The 21,368-nt window shown below is 36.8% G+C and overlaps 1 protein-coding gene across 2 annotated transcripts in view; it reads right to left on the bottom strand.

Annotated features, from left to right (window-relative positions):
- LARGE1 (LARGE xylosyl- and glucuronyltransferase 1) overlaps positions 1-21,368 on the bottom strand; it is a 333,162-nt gene that overhangs the window by 220,154 nt on the left and 91,640 nt on the right. For both annotated transcript variants that reach the window (XM_026852223.1, XM_026852234.1), the window contains one exon: positions 2,989-3,175. In XM_026852223.1, the coding sequence (XP_026708024.1) occupies positions 2,989-3,094 (106 nt within the window). In that variant the 5' untranslated portion in view covers positions 3,095-3,175. The remainder of the gene's footprint in view (positions 1-2,988; positions 3,176-21,368) is intronic.

Here is a 21,368-nt window from a genome sequence, read left to right on the forward strand (position 1 = left end):
ACTCTTTAGACAGCATCTCGAACCCTGTGTCCAGTTTGGGGTCCCAAACACAAGAATGACATTGATGAAGTTCTGCATAGGGCTATCAGGTTGTATGGGGGCTGAAGTGCTTGCCCTGGGCTTGTTCAGCCTGGAGAAGAGAAAGCTCCACAAGACTTATCAGCAGCCTCCCAGTACCTACAAGTAAATTACAAGAAGAGAGAACTAGGCTCTTCACTTCATGGTGAGGAGATGAGTGACAGCAGACATACAGAAAGAAGCAAATTAGATATAAGGAAAAAAACTCTTCCACCTGAGGACAGTCAAGCAGTGGCACAAGTTGCCCAGGGAGGCCATTTAGTCTCTGTCCTTGGAAGTTTAAGACACAACTGGATAAAGGCCTAAGAAATCTTGCCTGATCCCAAAGCCCACCCTGATTCAAGTAGGAGTTTAACCAGAGAACTCCTGAGGTCCCTTCCACCCTAAATAATTAAGTGAGACTGAAGATATCAGGTACTGACAATTTCTTTAATTTAGTGGAGAAAAGTATAACAAGAACTGTTTACTTGAATCTAAAACCAGATGAACTGAAAAGAAAACTTCTATCACTGCCTGTAATTAACCAAATAAACTAGTGCCAGAAAACAGAGAGGACCCTCCACTCCTGCTGGATTCAAATCAAGCCTGTTGCATAAAAATTGTCCCGCAAGTATACACAGAGAGCTTAAAACATAAGTAAACTGCGTGAACCATAGAGGACTAAAAAACAAATAGTCAGATAAAATAACAAAATGGCTATAACTCTCTGCTCATAATACCTACAAGTTAACAAAAACACTAGCTATTATTTGTCTAAATAAATATTGAAACTGACCTTAGTTTTTAACCAACAAAGATTAAATCATGCCTCACCCAAAAATTAAAAGAAAAGGTGAACTGTTACAGAAAAAATAACAGAAAGAGTTACTAACTTTATATAATTTCCAGTCCTTTTCTAGTGCAAAGCTTCTTAATAGGTAATGGGCTCTGCTCCCTGGTTGGCATTTAAGATTAATTCACACTGAGAGCTTTAGATCACTTCCAGATACCATATAGCAGCAAATTTCAAGATTTGTATTTTGCAAATACAGTAAAAATAAAACTGTAAAAACAAAGGATTCTACACACACAAGAATTTAAAGGAGCATGCCATTATCAATTTTGGACACAAAATAGTCATTCAAACAAGGCAGCATAATATTCTTCTAAAAGCAAAAAGGTGAGGCCTGCATTTGTTCTGCCTGCCACATCAACAGTTTTCAAGTATGCAGCCAGCACCCCTCATAATTTCCAATTTAACATGAATCCCATACGAGTTCATTCTAGAATGAACTTACAGTTACTGCTCGTTAAGGCAGAATTTTAAGTAACCAAATAAATTTGCATAAGTAAATATTTGTACCTGGCACACAACTAATTCAGACATGTATGTGATACACCAAAAAAAAAAAAATAATCTTTAAAATCTTTATACATTCTTACTTGTAATTTAACTTGGAATCTGATTTTGTTTTGAAACAAAGCTCAAATTTGTCAATGTTACATGAAAGAAGCTTGACATTTTAAACAATGTCTTTTTTTAATTATCTGACTCTAAACTAGTGTCTGAACTGTTTTTAAAAGACTGAAACACCTTCCCTGATGCTAAGATAACTAGAAATGATAAACAGCTTTTTATACTCCTGCCAAAATAAAACGCCTATTGCCAAACATAAAAAGTTCCATCTCAAAAAAAAAAGGTACAAAGTACCAAAAATAGGAGATACAACATTTTCTAACCTTACCTAACTAATGTATCACTGCTGAACTCCTTCAACACCAGAAAAAAAGTTCATCAGATAAAAAATTTAAAAAACAAAGTAGTGGTTATTCCAAGTCTGATTATAAAAACTGCTAGGTATATAGCTGGAAGTCAATGTACCTATAAACCTGAGCATCTCCACCTGAAGAAAGAAGAGGACAGAAATATATTCCAGCTATAGAAACCCACCGCCACCCAGAAGGATATGAATTCAAAGTGATTTTATATAAAGAGAATATATATATATATATATATATATATATGTATTCATTGATTTTCTGTCTTCAGCCTTCTAGCAGAATAAGCATAGAGGCAGCATCCAGAATTAATAATCTTCACACAAAGGCAAGAGAGGAGCCTCATGCATGTTTTGGCCTTGTAGGTATTTACATAACTAAAACAGGAGCCCTAAAACATTTCACATAATTCTTTGCTGCTTCATTTACACCTCATAGAGCAGCATCCCACCACTGTCTGACATTCCACAAACTAGGTACCACCACGTGTTCCCCAGTCAATTGAGCAGCAGCACACTGGACTACCAGACAAGAGAAAGCCTGCAGCTGAGTGACCATGACCTAGCAGTGCCTGCTGTGCAAAGAACCATGCCAGACATGCTTCTGTGACTTGCATTGTAGGACCTCCATGCTCTCACAGCTAGACACTGCTTTGTGTCCCAAAATCTGACTTAGTGCCCCATGTCATCCATACATACAAGGTCTAGTACACAGGTCCATAAAAACAGGAGTTGTGCAAAGAGTGTCCAGAATATATATGGATGCATTTTAAAACACTTTTAAATAATATTAAGGGCAGATCTCAAATGAGATGTTAATTTTAATTAAAAGTAAAATCTTACAACTTTTAAAAACTAGAAAACACGGAGATAAGTAAGGTGGGGGGTGGGGGTGGGGGGGTTGTTGCACTTTTTGAAAGTACAAAGATCAGAGGAAAATCAAATACCCGGGGCCAGCAATTACCTCCTTCTCAGCAGTGAAAACATGGCACGGAAGACCCTAGCTTGAAATCTGCACCTTGAGAACTATTTCCTATGCAGGCCAAACCAGATTTATTTAAATATAATCAGTGATGACTGATCTGCATTTGTCTGCCCTGATAACAGATCATTCAGTACTCTAACCCATCCCCAGCCGTTATTCCCCTCCTACCTTCAAAACTCCCAGCAAACAGATAAATCCATGTAATGGCTGGGACAAAAAGGACGGTCAGAGAGGCAGCCAGGAATTTCCGTCGCCCTCTGCAGATTCCCAGCATTCTCTCTGAAGTGCAGATTCCCAACCCAGTGCTGTTCCTATGTCGGAAGCAAATAGTCCACAGCCTCCCACATATTACTCCCTGAAAAGGAAAGGAAAAAATATTTTAACAGCTTATTTCTCTAGATAAGGTTAAACTATGCCAGTGCTCCTAAAGAGTTAAAAGAACAATGCTAAAAATAGGGCTACTGCAATTGCAAAGCAGTACTCATTTCAAAGTTATCCACAACTACTTAATAATAAAGCAGGTTTTATAAGTCAGCTAAGACAGTAAGTCAATAATACATACTGTATCACCTAAATACACACTAAGCTACTCTTACAAAGAGACACCACCATTTGCTTTTTTGCCACCTTTTTACTCTACAGAAACTCAAGGTTCTTTGATGCTTATGTGTGTTGGTGCACTGGGGCAGACAGGAGAAAGCCGCCCATATTTCTTCACCTGCTCCTAAAGAGCAAAAGTCAATCAAGTGAATCAATGAGCTGGCTGCAGGTGGTCATGAACTCAAGAGAGTAAACTGAAAAATGAAAGGTAAAATTTGAGGGCAGAGAGATGTTATTAAAATGACACACACTGCTAATCAAAAAGCAATGCTGCTGAACTGCTATATAAAAGGGAGAAGAGGAAGAGCAAACAGGTAAGGAAGCTTCTTTAGTCACAAATGGAAATATCAGGAGCTTTAGAGATATATGCTATGAGAAAAGAAGAGGATTCTGGAGAGTACCATTGTTTTTGATTAAAAAAAAAAATCTGATCTTAACTTATGTAAAATACCTGTTCTGCATTTAAGAAGGGCCAAGATGGCAAAATAATGTGATTATATCTATTCACAGGAAAATGAATATTCTCACACCAGTGAAGGCATGCAGGGCATAAAAATAATGTTTCATCATTTGGGTTTTTTTTTTTGAAAAGGGAGGAAAGGTTAGACTAGAGAAGTTGGAGAAGGAAATGGAAGTATTAAGTTCATGCAAACCTAGTACGGGTTTTGTGTGAAAGGGTTTGTCTTCCAATTTTAGAAAAAAGAATTGGTCTGCAAGAATCATAGGGAAAGAAACTGTATAGCAGCAACAGGTGTTTAATAACAGCACCCTTTGGCTTATGCTTAAACTAGCACTTGGAGCTGAAATAAGCAATTAAAGCAGTCCTACATGGACATATTAACAGCTGCTACTGTGTATCTTGAAAATATGTCTGAGCTCGACAACTCCACCTATATTGCAGTGAAAGTCAATTCTGAAATCAGATTACAGCAAAAATGAGAACTATAGACAAGAGAAATGGTTCACACAAAGAATTTTGCTGCTGGAGATACCTAGCTGCTGTAACCAAGCAATCTTATAGCTGTTCCTCAAACATTCAATATAGCCCACTTTACTACACTACAGTTCAAGAGCCATGATTACACTCCGACCTTGGAACTGATAAAATGTACTGTAATTTCTCCAGAGCCAGCACAAAAAGCATTCCATTGTATCAGCTTTTCAACACAATGAATGGCTCACTACAGAGATTTTGCACAAAATATGTTGACAGACTTAATACTGACAACTGTGGTATTAGAGTCACTCTGTTAATAGACACACATTTGGTAGATAAATTGTGGAGAACTCTTATCTTTATTCACTGTATTTGGATAACGACTATATTTTACTTAAATCATATACCTTGTGCAACTACTCTGAAGAGGGTCCTTTACATGCTTTCTTGAAAAAGAGGTCATTTTCCTGGCTTCTGTGTTTTACACTTGCTATATGTGTGCACAGAATAAAGTGCACAGAATCATTTACTTTGAGTAGGAATATTTTTTTTAACATCATGGCACGCACCACACATCAATCTGAGCACAGAAGAGGAAATCTTAAAAAAACACCAAACTCAAACATGGTCATTCTCAAATAGCCACATCTTGTAATGCAACATGCACTGGATACATACTGCTTCTGTCAAGGCTACCTGCAAAACCCACAGGTGGCAAAGAGTAAAGAATACATGTTTCTGAAGTATTGCTGTTACCTGTACACTGCTACAAGTTTTTGGGATAATGACACCCAGGCTCTGAAGCTTGGGGTTATAGTGCTGGTAGTAGATTAACATCCTGAGGCTGCACATTTAAGAAATAATTCAATTTTTTGTATATATTCTTCTAAATATCCATCCAAGTTAAGTTTCTGAACAGGTTGACATGGCGGACAAGATCCAGATTTTCTACCCCATGAAGGTAAAGTAACCTAACAAATTTAGAAAGTATAAGGAGCAACACTGAACTTCCAATTTAGCTACAAAGGAAAGCTGTGAATGTGGCAAATTGTTGTCTACAAATTGTCATCATTCAGACAAATCAGACAAATCATGCATTCATGTGCATCTTTTATCTAACTAGGAAGACATTTGGGCAAATACTAGACAGGCAAGTCAACTTGTGATGGAATACCCTAGGAAATGTTGAGATAATTTCTTTTAGTGGTACTTTAAATGAGAAAAGAGCTCAAAACTATTTTAAAGGAAGTTTCTACTATCTCCCCACTTCCCCAAAGTTGTGAATTGCTTCCCTTGAGTCTTAAATATTCATTTTCAGTCTATAAAAATCGCCATACCTGATAAGTATTCTTTTCCAAACTAGACAATGCATCATATGCAAACCCTATACAAGAAATTGTATAAAAAGTCCATGAATGGTAAAGAAGATGCTTAGCTTAAAGGAAAAGCTTCGTACTCAATTGTTTTTACTCATAAAGAATGTTACCTAACATACCATTGTCAAATAAATTGAAAGAAAATGTTGCAGTTCTTTGACTTTGTTTTCCTTTGAGTTCAACAGGTGCCAGATTGTTACGTCATGAAAGGAAAGTGATTGACAACACTGGCTGCAGCAAGGACTGAGCACAGTACAGAGTAGCACTGTGCATTTTTCCACCATACAAGCCAGCCACTGCCTTTCAGACTTCTGCAGCATCCACTACTCCTCAAGCCACAGTCCTACTGAATCAGACCATCAGCTTCCTAAAAGGTCTTAGAAAGGAGTTTGATGTACAATACAGGCTAAAAATTAAGCTACTTCAGATGTGACATTGCTAGCTATATTAATCTTTTCAGTAATAACAAACACTATAAGATGGCTGACTTCATTCACACAAATCCAGGCAGTGTTCCTCCTGATAGCTTTCAGTCTCAACAGCTATGCTAGCTAAACACCTGTACTCGGACACACAGAGCATGAAATATGCTGGAAGGAAAAAAAGGATGAGGAAGTACCTGTCCAATTTAAGCACAGGATCTAGACGCAATACTCTGATCTAAAAATAGCCAGTGGCTCCTCTTTATCTGTTGCCCAGTGTTAGTATTTTCAGATGAACCTAACCGAGCCACAATGAACATCAGGAATTTAGCCATCTTTATCTCAAAGCAAGGGAGACCAAGACAGCCCCAGAGTGAAAGGGAAGAGTTGGGAGAGCTTCTTGTAAGGGGGTCGCAGTTTGAAACATGGTGTCAGCTTCACCAGTCCAGACACAATGAAAATCTTCTGCCCATGCAGAAGATACAGAGAAGGTTCATGCATTTTCAGGATATCCTTTTCCCTTGGTCTTTAATTTTTAATGTATTTAATATGTTTTGAGATCACCATGTAATTATATTTTAGAAATCTGATTAAGTAATAATCCACAAAAGTTAGCTGTATGTACATCATGCATGTATGTCTGTCAGTAAGTCAGATACTCTACACTTCTACAATACACCCAGTTCAACATTTATAGACCTACTGCACGTGTACAGAACAACAGACATTAATACAACATCATCAATCCTTAATTACTGCTAATGGTGCTATAAAAGGCTACTAGCTTGGACAATAACCTGTGTATGGGGTCACAGTAGGACTTAAATTCAGTTTCTCATTACAATGACTTACTCACGACCTTCTTACCACATGCAGCAGTGAATGGAATGACTTTTGTTACCTTCACAGAATCACAGAATCATCTCAGTTGGAGAAAACCTTCAAGATCCTCTCCAGTCCAACTGCTAACCTCACACTGATCATTCTCATACACATGAGAACCAGTAAAAGGCCTTCTCTGCATTACTTCACAATCTGCCTAGCCTTCTGCTCCGTGCCCTCTAGAAAGCCAGCTCTCTGCAGAGCACCCACAGAAATTCAAAGGTGAAGTGGTGTGACTGATGCCAGAAAAAAACATCAGCTGATGACAGAGAATCTGGGCACAGGAGCAGTTCGGAGGAGGCACCACTGCCTGCACACCACCTCTGAGCTCAGCCCGGACACATATGGCCAAATGCTTCCATTGACTACATTACCTTATCAGAGTGGTTGTTTTAAATCAAGGATTAGCTAAGTGTGAAGCAGCTCTCAACCCGTATAAGCACTACATATATTAAAGCATGTAACACAACACTAATCACATTGGTATTCAGCTTCTATTCATTTTTTTTAATTGTGGCATGACAGCTCAACTTTGTCAGACATTCAGCAGCAGTTCAGTGGAACAATAGGAGTAATTACAAAAAACAAAACCCAAACACAATTAACTAGATTTAACTCCTCTACTATAAAAAAAAAACTTTTCCAACCGCTTCATACATTTCCTTGCATTTGTTACAGTTAATTTTATCTCAGTAATCTTCTATTTGTTCTCAGAGCCACTGAAACCAATATACACAGTTAAAGCTGTTTATACACTGATCCTGTGCCTTGCCTTGCTATGTTTCTTAAATTAACGTTATCTAATTCTTTCTGCTTTTCCACACTTGCACTCAGAGTCAATGAACAATTTCTACTGTAAAGCTTTTCCCTTGGCTCTGTGTCAGTGTAGCATCTGTCCCTTACAAGAGATTTTTCATATTTTTTGCCAGACTCAAAATATAAATAAGCTAAAATAAAAAGCAGTATTTTAGCCAGTATTTTTCTTTCTTTCTTTAAAATGTTGCTAATATGGGTTTATAATGAATTTACTCCTTCATAGTCCACTTTATCTTGCAGCTTTGCAGTCTACCAGTTATGGAGGTTGGTTGTTGTTATAAACTAACTTCTTAAAATTGGCTAAGTCAGAGTTCCCCATTTCTTTACTTAACCAGCGGCAACAAGCAAAAGAGCGCTGGGCAGCCGGGGAGTCTGCTGCTCCAACAACGGACCGCACCCTCCAGGGCGCTCTTGTTTCAATCTTATACTACAAAGTATTACATAGTCATTATACACATATACATATTCATTACTTGAACCCGCCTACTCCCGCTTCATATGGTAATTAGCTTATCAGTCTTTTACGCTTGCGCAGAAGTTGTTAAATCTACGGGCAGGGGTCTTCAAATCGTGGGGGGTGGTCTTCTGGGAGGAAGGCCGTAGGTCCTCCTCACAGTGTACGTTTCACCTTTCGCTTGGAATGTGATGATCCTCTGAGTTTGCAGAGTTCTTATCAGTCTAGGCCCAGTAATCTCTTTGCATGAGATTCATGGTCGTGAACATCCTCCTGTTTTATTCAATTATGCGCCTGCAATTCTCCACATCTTCTGAGATACAGATGCTTCCTCTCTTGTTGTTCCCCCCTCCCCTTTCCTGTCACTTTTTTTTTTACACTATCATGTTAGTGCAATTAAGCATTTGCTGTTAGTATTACACAATATGCAATAGTTCATATTACAGTTCACTGAATTTGATGAACAGTCGATTTACCACCTATCACAGTTGTCACGTGACAGATTATTATATATTAGAGAAAAGTTTGGTACCATAAAAACAGAGTGTGAATTAAACTCAACATTACAAAATAAAAGAAGAAAGAACTAAATGGAAAATCATTATTGAAATAAACATCCCTTTGTTAATATACTCCACTTATTGAGTTCTTCGAATAGAAACAGTGTTTTGAAGGAAAATGCCATCTCCTCTCTCATCAACCTCTTCTTCTCTCACATGGGAGAACATGCTACAGAAACAAATCTAAGGCTCTTTGGTCCCAAACTCTGAATTTTCTTGGCACTGAAGATCTTCCCTCCAAACCGGACTTCTTAATCCTATGGTTATCATGACTTTAAAGAAGGATTTGGAGTAAACTCAGACTCAGCATTCACCTCAGAAGTTCTATGAAGCCACTTTAAAGGAGTAGCTTACCAAATTTATTCCTTCTCAAATAGTTACAAGAAAATAGTCCTATCTGTAAGAGAGAAAAGTTGACAGCACAAATGAACTCTGCCTTGGAACTGTGCTAACTGCTCCAAGGATACACAGGATTGACACCTTCTTTGACATCTTCACTCAGTATGTGCCATGGTTCAAAGAAAATTATATTAGTCTCCTATTAATCAAAGTTTTCTAGAAGGTTCTAGCTATAAGCAACACCACATGGGAATCTATCCTGACAGTATTCACAGAAGAGGAGCAGTAAATAAATAATACCCTTTCACATTTTTCCTTTTTCATTCTCATATATTCCTTTATATGTATGTATATATCTATATATGCATTCTTAATGGCACTCCTTTTCCTTTCAAGCCTAGACTACTCGAAGGAAAGCCTGAAACTTGAAAAATTATCATCAAGGAGTAACACAATGTAAGATCAACAGGGTAAGAATCTTTTCTTAACCCTCCACTAAAATGTCACTGTTAATATGAGGAGAAATAAAAAATCTGTCACTTGAAAGAGATAGCAGTAACAAAACACAGTCATGACAAAGATCAATCTTGCACCTGTTACATTTCATTTGCAATCCAAGAATTATACTTATTTTCAAAGCAGCTACTGACCTTGTTTTTCAATAAGTTCTCCAAACTCTACTTTATTCCCTCATCTATAAGAGTGCATAGCACCAGTATTTCCTGACTCCTCAAATTATCTCAGGACTCAGCACAGTTCAAAAAGTGAAACAGAGCCTGACTTGGTTTGTGTATGGCAGAAGTCTAGGAAGATACTATACATACATACTAAGAACACCTTAGTATTTGAGATCCCAATGTCACTGAATTATAAACACACTAAAGACATGAACAACCACCAGTAATAACTCTGATAAAGAATCTTTCAATAATAAGGCAATTCTACTCCAGAATTATGGCTTACACTTAGGCCACAACATTATTACAGATCTGAATTTCAGGCTTAAAAAAAGACAAAGCTCCACATCTTTCCAAATGAAGGCTTCTCCATCTGAAATAATGGCAGGAGGAAAAAGTGGCATGCTACCTGTTCTTGGCTGGAATAAAACATCAGTATGTTGCTGCATCATTGTTCTCCCTGCCTCTATACCATTTCTCCTTCATAATCAAATATTGAAGAGTTATGGGTTTGTCCATTCATTAATTCATTTTCTCAGGTATTGTGTGCATGCAATCACATAGAAAACAAAATGGTCTTTAAATCAGAAGTAGGACACTATGTGCAACACACATAACACCTCTCAAGAATTTTGATGTTAATACTTTGCTTCTCAGATAAAGTTCTTGGATGCTTATTGAAAAAGTGTTTATCTTCATTAGAATCCTCTACATACAAAGCTGCTCTAATAAGGAAATTGATTAAAGATTCATAAGAAAGTTTTGCACAGGAGAAAACGATTATTGCTTGAAGCTTTCCTCCATGGCAAAAGAATCCATGTCCCTCTATGAAGCCAAGTCCTATTATAAAAAAAAGGAACCCCTCATTTTACTGCAGACATCTCAAACTACAAGTTAGTTTTACATGAGGATTTGTAACAGGCTTATAGAAGCTACTTACTTGTCAGATGGAAATTGAAGTTGGCATTGTATGTGCAAACTGTTCTTTATAAATACTTGTATTAAATTTAAAAAATAGAGAAATGGGCTCAGGTGGATCTCTCCTCAATCCTGACAGTGAGGAGGAAGGAGCTGAGGAGGAGTGGATGGATCCTGTGGGTCAGAAATTGGTATTGCAGAAGATACTTTGATTTTACAACCTTGGGACCCTCTCTGAGCGTGGAAGACTGGTAACAAGAGACAGAATCCATCTAACCACATAGAGCAGAAGTCTCTTTTCCAGTAGGCTGGGGACAAACTGGTGAGAAATTAAATTCTGAGTAACAAGAATGAGATGAAAACTTACCAACAAATGAGAAAGTAGTGGTTTGGGCCAGCAAGCAAAGGATGTTGAGTGATGTGGACAGGAGACACCTGTCTGCAGTAATCAGGTAATGGATGGATATAGGCTTTTTAGGAAGGACTAGCCAAGAAGGCAAGGAGAAGGAATTTCCCTGTATGTGAGAGAAGCAGAAATGCATGGAGCTGTCCCTTTGGATACTTCCTCTCTATTCACCACTGGTGAGGAACATCTGGAGTGTTATATCCAGTCTGGGCTCCCCAGTGCAAGGACACAGCCAGAGAGATTGCGAAGCATTCACCCTTGGAGACATTCAAAACCCAAATGGACATAGAACTAAACAATCTGCCTTGGCTGACCTTGCTTTTATCAGGGAGTTGAACTAGACGGCCTACAGAAGTCCCTTCCAAACTCAGTTCCACAATTCCATGACTCTACAATTTTGTACCCAGTTATGAAATATAGTGGCTATTCAATTTAAATCCTCAAAAATTCCAGCATCTAGTCCACTATGCATGAATAATAACGCACATAAATATTTAAACTGAAACACAGAGAGAATCCCAGGTTAAACTTTTAGCTAGTATAAATCAGTATAGGTCAATTCAACCTGCATCAATTCACAAAAAATATGGACTAAGTTTCTGATAATTTATGGACAGTAAGTTTTTTGGGTTTTTTTAATATAAGCACCAAAGTTCTCACCTCATCACTAGATATTGCTTAAATATTACTAACCCCACAAATATTTCTATCAAATTGTATAAAAATAAAACAAATGATGTAATGAAAATGCCAAGAATTGCTGAGAATTTCATATTTGAATAACCAATGAAGTGGCAAATAGAAAAAAGTGTAATATATATATGTGGCCATGATCAAAAGCAGAAGACAAATCCTTTCCTATGATCATGGTGGTACTTCACTAAGCACTTTATACATCCGCAGCTTTGATGCTACTACAGAGCATCAAATAGCACCATGAGTTGTGAGTTACTTTAAGTAAGCTTGCTGCTGAAATACTTGCATGTCAAGGTCCAGTATTTACTTGTTCTTAAATATTATACCATCCAGGCAGACTACAAGGACTATCCATCTCCTAGACTTTCCCAGGGCTGAGTGAGTTCTATAAAACTTTGATGGGAAAGATGCTTTCCTCCCATACTCCTCCTTCTTACCTTATGTAGAAGCAAAGCTTCTGAAGAATAATTTGGCGTTGAGCACTTTAAGTAGGGAAGACAGCTGTGCATTTGGGTTATTTCACATAGGACTATTCTTGAACATTGGAACACTGGAAAAGCACTTGATAAACTGGAATTTATAACTACAGATTTATCATGGCTTTCTTTCTGGCACTACACAGATCAACGTGGGTAATTAGACAAGAATAGCATGTAAGTTTAATGCAATTACAAAAGGAGTATGAAAGGTGTTTTCAAAGCTGAACAAAGCTGTAGAAAATAGCCTCAAGAGGAGACACTGGAAAAAGCACTTAAAGAACCCAAATTATCCATGTGTAGAGTTAGCATTTTAATAGAATTGTACAAGAGTTTAGGTTGGAAGGGACCTCTGGAGGTCACCTAGTCTAATCCTCTGCATAAAGCAGGTTGAATAGCATTCTTTCAAACCAATCTTACTTGGATAGCTCTTTGATCTTCATTTAAAAACTATAATCTGACAGAGGGTGGTCTGCCTAGAGAAAAAGAGCAGTGGACTAAGGGTTTCTATGTTTTCCCCATTTCTTTAAATTGTAGTCATTTTCACTGAACATTTCATTGTTCCTCTGCAGAAGAACTTCAGTCTTTGTAATCTCTTACTGATTTCATTATCATCATCATTGTTCTCTGAAGTTCCTATAACTCTGCAATTGAAGTGCAGAAATAATAAATAATATTTAGCAAGTCCCTTCTAAAGAAAATGAATATACTGAAAACAATTACCTTATTCAAAAGCACATAATTAACATTTCCACTTTGAATTTGATTATAAGCATCATTTTCAGGGCAGAGGGGAGGTTGCCACATATTTTCTACCCAAAGGAAAACAGAGTAATGATGATGCTGATGATCAAAGGACTGTGCAGTCATGGACATGTCATATAACACAAGAGAATGCTTTGCACTGGCTGGTGTTTTAGATGAGGGGAGAGAAAGAGGAAGAAGACTTCCTAATGTCTCTCCTAACTCTGCTTCTATATTCTAGTATCTTTTAAGACAATTTGTCTCTTTCTGTGTTATATAGGCAATCAATGTAAATCCACAGCAGAAGTAAAGCTAACCTCTACTAACTTCAGCAGTAGGTCTTCTAAGAGTAGATCAAAATCTGGGTAAGAGTCGCAGAAAATAATTAAGATTAAGTTCCTCATTCTCTAGTCTGAGACTGTTGTTGACTAGATGGAGTACTTGAGGCAGAGTGATACAATCAAGTAGGAGTGACTGAAAGTCGTATTATGAATATTCACACCTTCAAAGGGAATTCTGAAAGACACCTGAGCTTTCTATACTGAAGACTTATTTCCGCAACAATTCTGCATAATAGATATTAATAATAGTTTAAAGCCAAAATGTATCTTTATACAAATACATGTATACAGATACACATATACAACTTCAACTTATACCAAAGCCAAAATAATAGATTTGAAATATATTTTAAAGAAAAGATAGACTAACCAATGGAGCTGCTGTTAGAATAACCCCATGTATACTAATACTGTTTAATAACCTTGCTCCCTTGCTTGTTCCAGATCTGTGAGCTGCTGTAGTTCTCCATACACCTCTTGGCTCCTGGGCTTTCTTTCAGAGTGATCCAGCTAGGTCTTTCTGACATAGAATGAGGGAAATTTTGGAAGAAGATTCACTATAGGGACCATTCCCTACAGACAGCATGGATGAGATAGCTCCCTGTGCACTATAATAATCTCCCAGCACTGCCTCCACATGTTTGCTGTGTCCAGGCATTGCCATTATGCAATGACTCAAGAAATACAACATACACCCTTTGCATCATGACTTGGGAGAACTCTACAGGGGCCAAGTGCTGTGAATGGCAGCCATTCACCTCTTGGCCTGCAGATCTGGATGTGCTCTCTGGAGGAAACTCATTTGGAAATATGTCATTGGTATAATGTCTATTTTGCTATCTACAGATGGTCTGTCCTGTTCTCGCATCATAACCATTATGTTTTATCATAACCATATGGGGCACTATATTTAGAATCTATGGGCCAATGTACACAGCAGATACAATAATCATAAACTAGAGAGGGTCAATTCATTTATATCAGTACAGAGACTGGGACCATGACACTGACCCCAAGGCCAATATTTCCCAACAAGACCAGATACACCTCCATATGTATCACAACAGATAGCAATAAACACTATAGACCATTGCATTTTATGCAGAAAAATTTTCTCCATTGCTTATGGGGAACTGTCAGTCAGACAGCATGAAAATATGATGATTGCAAAAAAACATTTCTAGCACACTTCTAAAAAGAAAACTTTTTAAAACTTTTTTTGTCGCTAGAAGATACAAAAATATAGGACATAGCAATACAGTTATTTGAAGGGCAACAAAAGTAATCCATAGTATTAGTAAAAATATTCCACATTATTATTAGCTATAGTGATTCACACAGATTGGTTGATTTTGACAACAAATTACATAATATTGTTTTTCCAAGATTCACCCATAGCTATGAGGATACACACTGGTAGAACAAGTTTTGGTTACTGCCAAGTTTATATTAACTACTTTTTCAATTGATGAAAATATTTTTAAAAGGCTGCAAAGGGCTTGGGTGACCTTTTTTTTTTTTGACTGATGAAGATCAGAACTATAGATAGATAAAATACTTGCAGTGATTACCTATTATTGCACAGCTGAAAGAAGGTAAATCCTGTATTTCCAATACAACAATGAAACTGCATTAAGAATATTTGAAAATTTAGAGAACATGCTCAAATCTAATGGTTTGAACTTTGATAATATGTCATCATTTACAATTCATAGTACTAATGTTAACTTTGGGATACACAAATTAAAAAAAAAAAAATCAGACTTTTCACCACTAATAACTGGAGAAAAATATATATTGTACATATTTTACAGGCAACTTGTAATTTGGTCTTGTAAGTTATGAAGTTAAGTTTTCAATTATTTTTCCTTATTTGTCCAAAAAGTTTCAGAACTGTAAGACTGACTTTTTGTCTACCTTGTTTTATGGAAATGTCGAAGCATACATTGTAGTCCCTATATTTTTCAGTCCGTGCTATTAATAGAAACTTAAGATGTATTCCAGTTATTAGGAGTTGCTCTGCTGTATCGGGTGAAGACAGCCCAAGTGAATGCTTTGTGTTAAGAATGACAAAGTTGGAGATGAGGGACAGATCTACACAGTGATGTAAGAGTATTTATGCATCTTTTGCTAAAAATGTCTCGTACAGTCTTAAAAATAGCATGATTTTATATTTGCTTACATTTAGACATAATTTTGTATATACAAGGTAAGTTACAACCTAAGTGGCTGATTCTTTGGCCGTAACTGTATTTCTTATCGCTTACCTAACCTTAAAACATACCCTGTGAAAGCAGAAAAAAAAAAAACGTGAACGGGTTTCTTTCAGTAATCTGCATTAGCTCTAAAGTGCATACCAATAACTTTGTACTTCAGTGGCATCAAGCAAAATCATCTTCATTTGAATCAATTTCTCTAAAATTAGATAAATTTTTAAAGAAAATACATTAGTGTTTCAATTTGACAAAATATTAAATATGGATGTTAATTGTTTGTATTTTGTAAAGTTTATGTACTTTTTTAGCACTGTGTAAGAAAACAGTAATGTTTCACATTTGAAAACTTGTGAAATGTGTTTCTAGCTCAGTAGTTAGAAAAAAATTGACTTTTAAACAGACATGAATAGATTAAAGGAACCTGTTAATATAGATGGTTATAGCTGAACTTAATTATTTAATCTTTACAGGTAAAGACCTTTGCAAACTGATTTTGAAAGAGAGACAGTGAAATATGTTGAAAGTGACAATAAGTACCACTTTAAATAAGAAATTGAAGCTTTAGATAATTGGACAGAAGGTCTGAAGACTATAAAAATGTATAGCTGAATGAAAAACAGGCTAGAGGAAATGGTGTTTCTGTAAAATGTCCCTTCAACTGAGGCAGAAATAAGACATATTACCAAAGTGGCCATTTTAACAACAAGCATTAGCAGCCTGACAACTTCAGGTGTCTCAGAACTGAAAAAAGAAACCCTAACAGCTGGGGAAGAAGAAAAAGGGGCTGCTCATCTCATTTTCTTAAATAACACCTTCAGATTGGAAAGCTTTAAAAGTTTATATCTCAAATTATACTTGCAACTATGAAAACCTGGATTTTTTCCTTTTTTTAAGTGAGTGAAAGCTGAAGTTTTAGTAGAATTTCAAGAACTGAACTTAACTTGAAACGCCACCTCCTCAACGCTCCTGAGAAGATTGTAGGGGTTAGCACTACTGTTGTAGGCATTACTGAAAATGCATGTATCTGTTGGAAGAGAGTTCAAACCACTACTGGATATTGATCACAAATTCAGGCTGTTTTCACGCAGCTCTAGAAATTTCTGAGACCAGCTCAGGCAGATACATGTCAGCTGGGTCTGCTATGTTGCGTCTTCCCAACACACATTGTGGTGACAAACTGCTTATACATTTTAAGTATGCCTGAAGTAGTTCGTATCCAAACAAGGTAGAGGTTCTTTAATATTTTAACAAGAGGACCTCACCAAGTATTCACATGGAAATAAGAATCCATCTTCAGACCTTTTCAGATTAATATTATAAACTAGTAGTATGAAGAAAAGCAGATCTTTATAGGTTGAATGTCTTTTTAGTGTCTAAAAACACTTCAGGAGAAGTAATGTTGAATGTGCAATAATCTTACAACATTTTTTGTCATCTTCAAAGCTATATTCAATAACATGATCGAACACTGAACAGATCATTCCTCTAATAAAGTGATGCTGACAAATTATTACACCAAAGAGTTCAGGAAGAAAAATGGCTTTTTCACAGAAATGATAGCAGGATTTTATCAGGCTTGATAAATCATGAAACATTGAATTAGTTCTTTGGGAAAATATAATTTTACTACTTCAGCAGTATAAACAGGGTTTTTCTAGCTATTTACAGTCTTCATTTGAAGGTCTCAATGTTTTTTTAGCTTTTCCTGTAATGTACCTTGATATTAAGATACCAGGATCTCTAAATTAAATGTCATAATATTTACATGTCTTCAGGAGTCCTTGGATCTTTAAAGTAAAAAATATAAAAATTTAAGGAAAACTGAGTTTATGGTTAGACAGCACATCAATGATAAAGTTGGGAGAGGCATCCAAGAAACCTAACTGCAGTGGAAATCTCATCTAAGCAACAACTCAGTCCTCATTAATATTTTACTACAATAATATTGTCTAAGTGCCACTAACAAAGATTAATGCATCAGATCTACACATTCCGTGTATTTTGTAATTTTTTTTCATAATGACATGCTGGATTTTCTGTTCAGTTTTTAGTGCCATCTGTGAGGTTAAGCGAGTTTGGGTAACAGGATCTAAAACTGTTTCACTGTGTGAGTAATATGAAAGACTTGGAGGTATAAAAATTCAAAAGTTCATGGGGAGAAAAGTTCAATCAGCATGCTAATAGCAGTAACATTATCAACTGAAACCCTACAGCTACCATGACATATGTCCCAGGAATTCAATCTCTATTCCCTTTGGTGAATCAATGTGGAAATAAGCAGGGAAACAGGCAGTTTCATCTACAACTGAGAGTCGATGAGTGAGTTTACATTGGCATTTTAATGCAGAGGAGGAGTACCTCCATCCATTTTGGCACAATCTCCCCAAGCATCCCTGCTTACTCTAGGCTTGGCTACATGATTGAGGAGTCTGTGAGGGCACAAATTGGATACCCTTAGGATGAAACAAAACCAGAAGATGCATTCCAGAGTGTATGCTAAAGGATGCTATGGATGCTCAGCTGCTGGGACAAGACTGTAACTAGCATACTGTAAAAGCCTTGAAGGAATGCAGCCTGTGTATAAGGTCCTCGGCATCAACTATTTCACTCTACAAATCCATTCTTGCTGGGGCTCAGCATTTGCTAACATGGATAAAGCAGCACCACATCAAGCTACAAAAAAGACAAAGTCACACTAAATGTGATGTGAAATGAAAAAAGCCACTTTCATATAGCTGTATTAATGAGGAACAATTCACTGGCTGTGGCGCTGTCAGGAAAATCAATGGCTGTGATCAAATGCATGTTTTTTCTTCATCTAAAAATTAGGTTATGAAAGAATTCTTTTTTATCATCCCATTCATAACTAGTTTTATGTTGAAGCATAAAAACTCAGCTAATTAGGTACTTGATAAAGTTAGCTTATTTGGAGTATTTTCCCGTTTTTGCACTTACAGCAGGAAAAGAAGGTAAAGATAAATTACTTATTTAATATCAACACTTTTTTCCCTCTAATCTACAATTCTAAGCAGTTATTTCCTCAAAGGTGGCAATGAATGGAATTAGATGTATTCTAACTTTCAGTGCTTCAGAGAAATGTTTTAACTAAGACAGCCTGAAATTATACATCCTGAAGTTGTAGTTCTAAATGTTTCTAAGAAAATAAATGAGCTTCAAATGGAGCATCCTTTTAGTTGAAAGTCAGCTATATAATTCCATAAAGTGCTTGCATTTTTCAGCAATGCACACTTAAGCGCTGCAATGCCACAGCCAGACAGCAGATGTCACATTGTTTAGCAAGGTGACTACAAAAGAAGAATCGTCCCTGACGCCTCAAGGAATGAGGCGAGGCAAATGAGAATGAATTACCCTGACAACGGCAGGCAACAAAAAGTAATGATGCACATTCCCCAGTTGCAGAAAAAGATAAGAGTAGCCAGGCAGTGGAAAAAAAGTGCTACTGAAACCTAGAAGTGAGTGGCTGGCTTACCCACATAGTGCAAATATAACAGCAATAGCATGCAAACAAAAACTTACTTGCAGTCAAAACAGCAAGATTTTCACATCTTTCCTCCTCATAGTGCAAGATCTACTTGCACAATAAAGTTTATGGGCCTTACAATAGGAGGCTCATGTCTGGTAAGTGGTGTGCAAACACAGGAAGTTACTGTACCTATAGACCTTGCAATGCAAAATTATCCAGAGAGAAAATACTCACATCTTCTACAGTACAGAGAGTATCAAGGCAGACTGATGTGCGTTATCTATAATCAGACTAAGTCTGAAACGTGAGCTGAAAAAATGGATTCCGAAGACCCAGCTCACCACCTTAACTGAAAGTTACTCCTCTTTAAAAGCATTACTATCATAGAACCTTTCATGCCCTGATCAGATCCTCTCTCCTACTTCAATGTCCAAGAGAATCTACAGGCTCGGGTTGTTTCTCTTATTGACACATTCTTTAGCAGCACGGTTGAACACCAAACAATTAAAAATTAACAATTGAGAAAGCACCTTTGGTTATTTGCACCTTTTTGAAGGGATGACCATTTTGGGATGCATTTTTTTAAGAAGTTTCCAGTGTCACACTTGAAAGAGTCACCACATTTTATTCTCTCAAACATTTTAAAATGTATGAAGGTCTAAGGCTTTTTTCAAAACTGTTTTGCAGTCTTATGATCTGGAGTGTGCCCAGTATTTAGTGCTGAATCAGAGCTCTGGGAAATAAATGAAACATCATTTCCAAAAGAAATTAACAATTTTCACAGCAGTTTACAGATGTATTGAGGGACAAATTCCAACTTTAATGAGCTGGTCAAAGAAAATAAAAACTTCTTCTAGGACAGAAGACACTTGTTCTGCATGATATTATTCAAAAAGCAAAAGAAACCTGTTCTTTCTATGCTGGGGGACAGCCAGGGCTACAGCTACACAGCCTCTGCCCTAAGGATCATGGTCTGTCCTTTTCCTGTTCATGCGTTCTCAGTGTTACATAAGAAGTCCGTGAAGACTTACATTTTACCTTCGTACTCATATCCTTTCCACTAACAGCACACATTCTTACAATATTTAAAAATCGATATTAGAATAATAATCTTGTTTTTTCCTTCCAATTTTATGTGGGTTGATTTAAGTTAACACTGGTCACATTATGCATATGAATAGGAACACAAGTGGGTGTCTCATGTTTATGTGCATGAAGAATTTACAGAACAAAACCAAAACAATTTGTTTTTTCATTTTGGTTTACAGAAATGGAAGCAGATGATCCTTTTTATGAGTTATGGAGCTGACTTTCACAATCTCGGTCTTATGAAAATACACATAAATTACCTTATCTGGTTAAAAGTCTCATGTTCTTAGGGCACAGGAACAGAGCTGTGAGATGTGGTCACAGAGGGGAAAAAGAAGTGAAGGCTCATACAGATGCTATGTAGAATCCTAAACACTCGAGCTAACATCACTTCTCCTGAGATAGAGATTGACTGTGCTCTGCAGAGAATTACAAGAAGGGAGATTACAGCCTGAATAGGTGTTTTGCAAATAAAACACTAGAACAGGGTTAGCACTATCTTGCATTACACAAATAGGGTGATGGAAAAGGAATAAGGACACGAACAAAGCTGACAGGAATAACCTTTTGAGCTGCTGCCAAGTCAAAAAGATCATCTCTAATGCCCACACATTGCTAAAAATCACTGCTTTCCTTGGTAACTGCAACTGCAAATCAGAGAGACACCTTTATGTGCTAACTCAGTTCATACTTCTCCCCCACTCACAGTTAAGTCTGACACTATGATTATTAGTTTAGACTCCCATAATTCCCACATCTAGGCAGCACGAAAATGTTATCTGAACCAGGTGGAGCCTCATTCACCTTCAAATCCTTCACAGAAAGAAATGGCTGAGAGATACCCCATTGCTTTTTAGGAAAGCAGAAGAAAAAACATGAAATCTGAATAAAAGACTGAAAACTAGATTCAAATTACATAAACCAGACTTAGTTATTTATTGAAGACAGTCTTCTCATTATCATTTATCAAATCCCTAAAACATAATACCTTAAAAAAGGCCTATTCATTTTGTCATTCTTTGGCTTTGAAGAAACAGGAGGTAGTAATTATAGTTTAGATGCAAAATGAACTGTTTTATCAAAGGTTATAATCTAGAGGCAAATGCTGTCTGAAG

The sequence above is a fragment of the Athene cunicularia genome (assembly GCF_003259725.1).
Source record: "Athene cunicularia isolate RWA chromosome 1 unlocalized genomic scaffold, athCun1 chr1_part1, whole genome shotgun sequence".
In the NCBI taxonomy this organism is placed as follows: domain Eukaryota; kingdom Metazoa; phylum Chordata; class Aves; order Strigiformes; family Strigidae; genus Athene; species Athene cunicularia.